The sequence below is a fragment of the Borostomias antarcticus genome (assembly GCF_949987555.1).
Source record: "Borostomias antarcticus genome assembly, chromosome: 18".
Lineage (NCBI taxonomy): Eukaryota > Metazoa > Chordata > Actinopteri > Stomiiformes > Stomiidae > Borostomias > Borostomias antarcticus.
In genome coordinates, this window is record NC_140251.1 from 11,304,886 (window position 1) to 11,315,351 (window position 10,466).

The 10,466-nt window shown below is 48.5% G+C and overlaps 1 protein-coding gene across 1 annotated transcript in view; it reads left to right on the top strand.

Moving 5' to 3' along the window:
- wfdc1 (WAP four-disulfide core domain 1) overlaps positions 1-7,874 on the top strand; it is a gene marked incomplete at both ends in the record, with an annotated part of 10,571 nt that extends 2,697 nt beyond the window's left edge. The window contains 5 exons of the mRNA XM_084453256.1: positions 6,144-6,339; positions 6,703-6,786; positions 7,162-7,302; positions 7,493-7,547; positions 7,814-7,874. Coding sequence (XP_084309382.1) covers positions 6,144-6,339; positions 6,703-6,786; positions 7,162-7,302; positions 7,493-7,547; positions 7,814-7,874 — 537 coding nt within the window. The remainder of the gene's footprint in view (positions 1-6,143; positions 6,340-6,702; positions 6,787-7,161; positions 7,303-7,492; positions 7,548-7,813) is intronic.
- Positions 7,875-10,466: the final 2,592 nt, after the last annotated feature.

Genomic DNA, 10,466 nt, shown 5'->3' on the forward strand with positions numbered 1-10,466 from the left:
AGAGCAGAGCCCAAAATCACACAAACATTGAACCAGCAATGTTACAGCAACAACAGCCCCAGCTCTCTCTGCCTCAGGTGGAGAACAGATGGGATGTTGATTTATCTCTCCTGTAAAGCCGGGTTCACATAGCTTACAGTACGACAGCCGGGACAAGACACTAGTTTTACAACGTGTGAATACGATTTGACGATGATAAATATTGAAAACGACAGTTTTAAAATGTTCAAAAGTTCCACATAGGCAGCTACAAGACAATCACATGTATTTCTAAAACCACTTGGAACCGTCTCTAGGCCATTGTCTGTGAACTTGGCCTAGCAGCTGGTTCTGTTCCGTGTCTGCTGCTCCTCGCACCAGTCTAGGCCTGCTTCTGACCGGCTGAACTGGACTCACTATGTCTTTACGCCTGCATTTATTTTATGTGATCTGGACAGTTCTCTGACAGGCACTGGAATTAGGGCTCTGCAGATGCTCACACACACCCAGCCTGGGCCCTTCTCTGGGCTGTCTGCCTGGGGCTGGGGGCCGGGGCCAGGGCTGGGTCTGGGCTCTCCTTCTCTGGACTGTCTGCCTAAGCCTGGGGCTGGGGTTGGGGCCTGGGGTTGGGGCCGGGGCTGGGGTTGGGGCCTGGGGGCCGGGGCCAGGGCTGGGGTTGGGGCCTGGGGGCCGGGGCCAGGGCTGGGGTTGGGGCCTGGGCTGGGGTTGGGGCCTGGGGTTGGGGCCTGGGGTTGGGGCCTAGGGTTGGGGCCGGGGCTGGGGTTGGGGCCTAGGGTTGGGGCCGGGGCTGGGGTTGGGGCCTGGGGGCCGGGGCCAGGGCTGGGGTTGGGGCCTGGGGGCCGGGGCCAGGGCTGGGGTTGGGGCCAGGGCTGGGGGCTGGGAGCCATTTACAGTGCCAAGCCTGGGAAGAAGGTGTACGCTTCCTCTTCCTTGCAGCCTCGCCAAAGAAGTGAACAGGCATCAGCCACACTTGGTAGGAAAGGAATGTATGGCTGTAATGTCAGTCTTTATTTTGTTCCCAGGACTGCAGGGGCCTCCTGACTGCTGTGAGAGGGGTGGGTGGGGTGTACGGGAGGTGAACACTCGAGGGTGGGGTGTACGGGAGGTGAACCCTCGAGGGTGGGGTGTACGGGAGGTGAACCCTCGAGGGTGGGGTGCTGTCAGAACCCAGAAGCTTCTGAATCACCGAGATTGGCACCAACAACTTGATTGTTCTCGTTTCCCCTCGGCTGCCAAGATCATACGGTAGTGCATGTTTTCAAGATGGCTGAACTCAGCATACTGTACTGTAGCGAGGGTAGGCAGAGGAACAGAACATATGCTATAAGTAGAACCTATAATCAAAGCAAGGTATGCATGACAAAGGCTGGACAAATACAATACATATGCGGACTGCAGAGGGACAAAGGGGATGAATTCAATGTACTTTCTCAAGTGTTCAATTACATTACAATCCTCCTCCTCCTCAATTACATTACAATCCTCCTCCTCCTCAATTACATTACACCTAGACTTTTCAGAAAATATTACTGTACTAACAGTATGGGCTGGGCCTCCATGGATACACACACATAAACAAATAAACAAATCAATAAATAAAACTATTATTAGGTTAACATACATGCTGCACTACAGGCACAGGGTTTGGACTGGCGTGTACGGGGGTAGTGCCCCCGTGATGGTGGATGTGTGTTTATTCATTCACACCGATGGAATGGCTAAAGCACACAGTAGAAATGAATGAAAGACAGAAGACCTACTGTACAGTAGGCCTGCAGGTGAGGTAGGAAGAGACCTTATGTGAAAACCACACAGTAATGATTTTTTTTTTTTTTTTTATAACATGGGGGGGGGGGGGGGGGGGGGGGTTAATAGGAGGGTTGAACTCTGCTGGGGGGGTCAGGTGGTCTGGTGGACGGAGCTCTTTGGTAGACGTTCCAAACACATTAATCCTGGTCATGTGGTGTGAGTAGAGTCATATGGTCAGACGTTACTGTACAAACACATGATTAGCCAGCTCCCAGCTGGGAATAGGTAGGTAGTTGGGTCGGTAAGTACTTCATTAATCCCCCACAGCAAATGTGCAGCTGGCTGCTACTAGCATGGCGCCATCTTGGGTACAGGCTACACACACACACACACGCGCACACACACACAAAACAAATGCACGCACACAGACACACGCACACACACACACACACACACACACACACACACACACACACACACTAAGTGAGCGAGTCAGTCTGTCAGTTAGGCTGCCTGTCCGGCAGGCAGGGTTGGGTGCAGCACAGGAAATGAGGCTACTGTGCCCAGAGGCAGAGCTGTACCAATGTCTAGACCCACTATCTGGCCAGAGAGAGATCAGAGGACTTGAGAGACTACAGGGGGGGGGGTGGGGGTGGAGGAGGAGGAGGAGGAGTGCTGGAGTTCAGGCAGGGTGGAGGAGTGGAGGAGTTGATGCGTTAAGGAGTTGAGGAGTGGAATGCATAAAAACACACAGGCAGCACCAGTAAAGCAGGTGTGTGACTGTCTCTGTATGAGATGTGTCAGTGATGAATACGAAGCACTTGAAGGGTGTTTTGTGCCGATCAGCTGAGTGTGCGCCTGGCATACATCATCAGTTTGATCTGTCATGTTGAATGTGGATCATAGGGATGCTCTCCAGCTGTTGCGCAACCTATACTTGTTCTTCCTGTGGCGGCAGGATGCAGGAAGTGTGTGTGTCCATTTGTGATCTTCATTGGTAGATAGCTACAGACCAGACCAGATGACCGATATAGAACCACAGGGTCTGGAGGTCCCTGATGAGAGAGAGACAGACAGACAGACAGACAGACAGACAGACAGACAGACAGACAGACAGACAGACAGACAGACAGACAGACAGACAGACAGACAGTTTTGCCATTACTTTGATACCAACACTTGTCTATTTCTTCCTGATTTCCACACGGAACTCTAGTTTGATTTTGGGTTGGGTGGTGAGAGAGAGAGAGAGAGAGAGAGAGAGAGAGAGAGAGAGAGAGAGAGAGAGAGAGTTGTGGGGGGGGTTGGAGAGAGGAGAGTGGGTGGGTGGGTGGGGGCGGACAGAAGTCCACCCCTCTCTCTAGCTGCCTCTCATTGTTCCAACCAGTCATCCATGATGAATCAAACACACACACACACACACACACACACACACACACACACACACACACACACACACACACACACACACACACACACACACACACACACACACACACACACACACACACACACACAGGCTGAGGGCATGGCTGTGTGTCTGTAACTGTGTGACACCCGGGCCAGTGCCAAACATTTGCTTTCATTTTTACGGTTGGTTTGGAAAAGCAATCACTCAGCCTGCCAAATAAACAGCACCGTTTTAACGATCGCGTGCAGTCCACATGACCATTATCTAATTAGTGAGGGGGAAGAAACACCCATGAAGGGAGCCCCGGTTCTCAGCTCTCTCTCTATACCCCCCCCTCTCCCTCTCTCACAATTCTATTCAACTCTCTCTTTCTCTCTCTCTCTCCCTCCCTCCCTTTCGTTCAAATGGGGACACCCACAACTCACTGAGTGAGGCAGTGAAAAGCCTTGTTTACTCATTTAGCTGATGCCTTTATCCAAAGCGACTTAGAATAATTGCATTTACCATTCATTTACTGTGTCAGCCCAGCCTACTGTGGGCACACTCTGTTCATGTACCATTCATCTGAGTACTGCCAGCCCAGCCTAGTGTGAGCACACTCTGTTCATGTACCATTCATCTGAGTACTGTGTCAGCCCAGCCTACTGAGCACTCTCTGTTCATGTACCATTCATCTGAGTACTGTGTCAGTCCAGCCTACTGTGAGCACACTCTGTTCATGTACCATTCATCTGAGTACTGTGTCAGCCCAGGCTACTGTGAGCTCACTCTGTTCATGTACCATTCATCTGAGTACTGTGTCAGCCCAGCCTACTGTGAGCACACTCTGTTCATGTACCATTCATCTGAGTACTGTGTCAGCCCAACCTACTGTGAGCACACTCTGTTCATGTACCATTCATCTGAGTACTGTGTCAGCCCAGCCTAGTGTGAGCACTCTCTGTTCATGTACCATTCATCTGAGTACTGTGTCAGCCCAACCTACTGTGAGCACACTCTGTTCATGTACCATTCATCTGAGTACTGTGTCAGCCCAACCTACTGTGAGCACACTCTGTTCATGTACCATTAATCTGAGTACTGTGTCAGCCCAGCCTACTGTGAGCACACTCTGTTCATGTACCATTCTTCTGAGTACTGTGTCAGCCCAGCCTACTGTGAGCTCACTCTGTTCATGTACCATTAATCTGAGTACTGTGTCAGCCCAGCCTACTGTGAGCTCACTCTGTTCATGTACCATTCATCTGAGTACTGTGTCAGCCCAGCCTAGTGAGTTTCTTTCTACTGTATATTACAAGGTGAAGTGAACTAATTGAGAGTGCACAAGAAGGAAGAGAGAAGGATGTGTGTGTGTGTGTGTGTGTGTGTGTGTGTGTGTGTGTGTGTGTGTGTGTGTGTGTGTGTGTGTGTGTGTGTGTGTGTGTGTGTGTGTGTGAGGGAACTCATGGATCCCTGACAGGGGGCCCATCCTAAAATGCCAATGGGGCCTGCCATCCTCATATTTGTCAAAATTGGTGCTTACCACAGGGAAAAATCTTTGTCCAGATGTAGCTAAATCCTCTCGTGTGTGTGTGTGTGTGTGTGTGTGTGTGTGTGTGTCAGGGCTTCCTGTCTGAGCCCACACAGTCCTACACTCTTGCACTCTTGGCCAGACAATGTGGATCCTTAGCATCTTGATGAACTAGCATTACTGAGGCCTGAGTAGAGGAATGAGCACTGGCACAGACTGAGCTGAGCTGAGGCTGTCCCTCCCCAGCACTGAGCTGAGGCTGTCCCTCCCCAGCACTGAGCTGAGGCTGTCCGTCCCCAGCACTGAGCGGAGTGGACAGGGGGAGGAACGTTGCCCCCCCCCCCCCCCCACCCGTATATATTTTTTTAAATCCTCACCGCCACTCTTCTCAAATGTATGAGCCTGGCTGTAGCTCTCTTCAGGTGAAAGCTGGGCCTCTGACTTTGGCTGTCCACCCTGTAGGTAGCTATGTGCTGTGCTGTCAATTTTTTATTTTATTTTTAATTTGATCCCTTATTCACCCAATATGGTTGGTGTGATTACACCCGATCAATTATCCAATTGCCCCCTTTTGCTGCTGTGGAGGATCTGTCGCACAACCCCGTGGTCGGCGATCTGGAATAAAGAGCTACCTGACCTTTCCGACATCCAGGCGGGGTTGTTGTAGAGCAGTTGACCCTCACAGGACAATTAAACTAACCACCCTAGGGAGTGGCTGCCCAATATACCACTCACCTGTTGGATCCGGCCATACTCAGATCTGGCGAGACCAGGGCCCGAGTGATCCGAGTTGTGGTTGTCCCTTTAGCCACCCATGTACTGTACAACTATTTTACTGTGTTGAAGAAATCTCAAATCTCATGAAGAACTCGTTGGAGGTAATGTCTACTGTGTGTACTCATAATGAATCTTCCAGCCCCAGTGCAAACACAGTCAGTGTGCAGTCTGTTTTACACAGCTGATTTTATTTGACAGGGTTCAAAAGTTCAAACTAATTGCTCATACCCTGTAACCAGGAAGGAAACACTTAATCTAGATTGTGGACTGGAGGAGAGCCAGTTCTGTGGCTGTGCTACAAATCTTATTATGCAAATGGTTTACAACTCAGGGGTGTCCTGAAGCAAGGCCATGACCATTTGTTTAAAGATGTGTCACTAATGGCAGTCGTTTGGCTACTTCTCTCATTCTCTGTGTTCACTATTTGCTGACACTTAGAGAGCTGCATGCATCTGACAAATACCAGTCTGTTTGCTGACATCACAATGTTGCACAACCATCAGCTGCTGCCACCTGCTGGTCCGATGGGGAAGTTTAAGAATAGTGTTCAGACTCAAACATCCCTCCCCTATTTCTCTCTCTGTCCCTCCCTCTCTTTCTTTCTCTCGCTCTCCCTCTCACATTCTGTCTCTCTCTCTCCCTACCCCTCCCTCTCTCTCTCTCTCAACCTCTGCCCCCCCCCCCCCCCCCTCCCAGGACTATGAGTACCCTAACCAGTCCCAGTCCACTCAGCACCAGAAGAACGACCGCTGCCCGCCGCCGCCCCAGATGCTGCCAGAGAGGGCGTGCGAGGTTCCTGGCTGCCGCTCCGACTCCGAGTGCGAGCGCCACAAACGCTGCTGCTACAACGGCTGCATCTACGCCTGTCTGGAGTCAGTCCAGCCCCCACCCGGTAGGCAAGACGAGTTCACACAAACACACACACGCTTGCACACACACACACACACACACACACACACACACACACACACATAAACTCACACACACAAACACGCGTGCACACGCGCACACTTTCACACACACACACACACACACACACACACACGTTCACACACACACACACAAACTCACACACACAAACACTTTCACACACGCACACTTTCACACACACACTTACACACACACACACACACACACGTTCACACACACACACAAACACACGCACATATACCACTTTCTTTCTTTTCATGAACTCAATTCACAGTGTAGGAATACTTTCTACAGGTGATGAAGCTGCTTGTTTTTGTGTTGGCAGTGCTGGACTGGCTGGTGCAACCCAAACCTCGGTGGTTAGGTGGGAATGGCTGGCTGCTTGATGGGCCAGAGGAGGTCCTGCAGGGTGAATACACACTTCAACTTTCACTTTCAACTTTATTTCTTGCCAAGTAGGCAATTGCAACAATAAACTCTTGTTAGAGCACTGTGACTAGGTGTCACTTGTTCTTAAAGAAGGCTTTACTGACAATGAGTAGGATATACAGTCGGTTCACTTAGTCTCATATTGTAAGTCGCTTTGTAAAAAAAAGTGTCTGCTAAATTACAAAAATGGAAATGTAAAAGGACGACAACAAGGCCATGTATACATATAAAACGTCACTAGTACAGTTATAGAGTCACCTGCATCAATGCATCGTCATCAACATGTCCCCTGTCCTTTCCCCTCTCCCTCTCTCCCTCCCTCTCTCTCCCTCTCTCTCTCCCCCTCTCCCCACAGCGGAGGCCTGCAGCACCACGGAGGACGGTGACGAGCCCCTTCACTGTCCTACGGGGTACGAGTGCCACATCATCAACTCTGGGAACCCTGCCGCTGGCATCCCCAACAGGGGGCAGTGCATCAAGCAGCGCACCAACTCTGGTGAGGCGGGTCACAGGGGTTAGGGTGAGAGCCACACAGCAGGGGTTCACCTATCATGGGGCTTGAAATAAGCATCTATCAAAGTGTCACCTGGGCGGGGCAAGTACCAGGATAATGAAGATTCCATGACTGCAACTGACAGAGACTGGCTAAGATCTCTTCTCTCTGTTGCTTTTCTTCCTTTTCCAAGATGGACGCGGCCTGAGGCACAAGTACTTCAAGGACTATAAGGATTACTTGGGTAAGTGAGGTAATCAACTCTCCTGATAATAACCCTATGATGATGTTCATAATATGCTCTTAATAATGATAATGTTCATAACGATCATTTTCATAATGATACTGTTCACAATGACCATGTTTATGATAAGTATGATTTATGATAATGACCATGATGTTATTATGTTCATGAAGCTAATATTTCTAGTGATAATGTTCATGGTGTTTCACTTCCACTGCTGCTGTTGTCTGTCTAATATAATCCTACGTGTGGTGATCACTACTCCCTTACAGGATCAAGCTCCACCAACGCCGTGGGCTACGAGAAACACCACCACAAGAACCTGGGATGAGGTGGGTGGGGCAGAGGGAGGGAGGGGGGGGGGGGGTTGCCTTACATGTTTTTCCCCCCCAGGGGAATTCATAAAGTCCATGGTATCACATCATATCATAATCTCATGTGCAAACATAGGTTTGTGTTGGGTTTAGAAGTAGTGTGACTAGAAGCAGACTAATGCCTCTCTCTCCTTCTCTCCTACAGCTTCATACTCATCCTCTCCTAACCTCTGTTACCCACCTCTCTCGACCTCCTCCCTCCACTTCCCAGCCTGTTCAACTCACCTGGCTGTGATGGACTGGGCTGTGGGTGGATGATGACCATACAATATTTTGCTATATTCATTTTTGTTTTTTACTCCATGGAATTGTATTCTGTGAAGGCAGGAAATTAGGGTGTTACAAAATAAACACAAAAAAGTACTAAGTTTCAAACTGGGGAAATAAAGAACATATGTTACTACGCTCTATGCACGCACGCACACACACACACACACACACACACACACACACACACACACACTTTCTCTCTCTCTCTCTCTCTCTTCCAAGGGCATGCACAAATACAAACACACGCACTTCCTCGGCCATATAACCCAGGGGCCCACTGAATGCTGGTCTACAGGAAATCAAGACCATGTGGAGCTGTTAGTCCTTCTCACACTTCAGAAAGACCCTAAACACACACACACACACACATTCAGGTACTATAGGCTACTATATAAGTATTCCATTATAAGGTGCTGTAGCCTATAACACAATTCCACCTTCCTTTCATCTTGTTTACTATTTTAACAATTCCATTCAGTTTATCCAAACCTATCAGTGGTGTATCAACAGAAGGGTGACGATGATGTGTTTGTTTAGAGTCTGTTATCCTATCACTGTAAAGGTAGCCCATTTGCAGAACCGGTCCCAGGGCTGGTTCAGTCATATCTGTGGTCCAGTGCTACATACAGCATGTAGATAATGGTGCTCCTCTCCAATGTTGCCTCTATAACAGGATAATAAGCTGGTCTGTATAACTTTATAACTGATCATAAGCTAGAGGTTATGAATCGTACCTGACAGTGATGCGATCTTAACAGTGGTCCAGCTGATGCTGTTCCCTGCTCTTATCTATTCCTAATAAAGCATAAGATTAAGTCACTGACTTGTGTTTTCTGTTGCGATTGCATTTCTGCTCACATTATGAATAACAGTTGAGATATTAAGATCAATGATATTGCTTTAAAGACTAGACAAAGAAATAACATTTATTGCTATAAAGTGCTAATGAGATGAAACACCAATGATATTGCCATAAAGATGTATTGCTATAAAAAAAAGAAATGAGTTATTCTCGTTTTCATTTAGTGACGTCATTGCACACAGCACTCTTTTCTGTGACCACTAGGGAGAGCAACTCCAGAAGCCCTTCTAGGTTCTTTGACCACTCTTGCATATCGTCTTTACGTTTGAATAATCTGGGCAAATGAATTATCAGTCTTTACAAAGCAAGGGCCATGGATGGATGGATGGATGGATGGATGGATGGATGGATGGATGATGGATGGATGGATGGATGGATGGATGGATGGATGGATGGATGGATGGATGGATGGATGGATGGATGGATGGATGGATGGATGGATGGATGGATGGATGGGTGGATGGGTGGATGGATGGGTGCTACACCAGAATGCTGCGTGCAGTAGCCTACTAAACATCAACCAGAGTGAGCATGTTACCAACAAGCATCTGTATGGAGCGCTACCAGGGTGAGTGATATAATAGCAGCCAGGAGAATGAAGCTAGCCGGTCACTACCAGAAACACTGAGAGCTCCTAGCCAGAGAGAGAGGGAGAGAGAGAGAGGGAGAGGGTGAGAGAGGGACAGAGATAGAAAGAGGGAGACAGAGGGAGAGAGAGAGGGATGGAGAGTGAGGGAGGGATGGAGAGAGGGAGGGAGAGAGAGATGGGGAGAGAGAGGGAAGGAGAGGGACAGAGAGAGAGAAGGGGGGGAGATGAGCAAAAACAGGACAGTTAGGTTTCCTACCCTTCTTTCTAGATATCACCTTGTTTAACAAATTATCTCATCTTTATTTCAACAGGTACAGGACTTTCACCCTTTTTGAATTCTCTAGAAATGCTCTAGAATGTTGGCTACTGGACTCCAGTTCTGTGATTGAGTATGAATGATACAATAAATGCATCAATAGGCAACATAGAGGCATTTAATTCCTTCACCACATTATTAAGCTAAACATTGGTAATAAATGATTTCATAACTTGAGTGTGTGACATGTCTTTCACTCTTGAACTCCTCCACAGCTTCTCTGCTTGGTATTCTCACGATAGAGAACCAATGCATCATCCTCTGGCCAGTAGAGAACACTCAGTTTGTATTGTTTTTATTTGGCACCCGTTTATTGCAATTCGGCCAATAATCCCTAACGTTTCGCCAGATAAAATAAAAAGTATCAACATTTTTAAGTGGCCCCCAATTTTCCTATTTAGTGGTTTCAGGGGAGCTCATATCTGTTTGGGAGGAGCCCATCTCCCCCTGGCTGCTAATTCGCACCCTGCGCCCCAGTGTATGTTCACTGGTCGTGCAAGGCATGTTGGTTA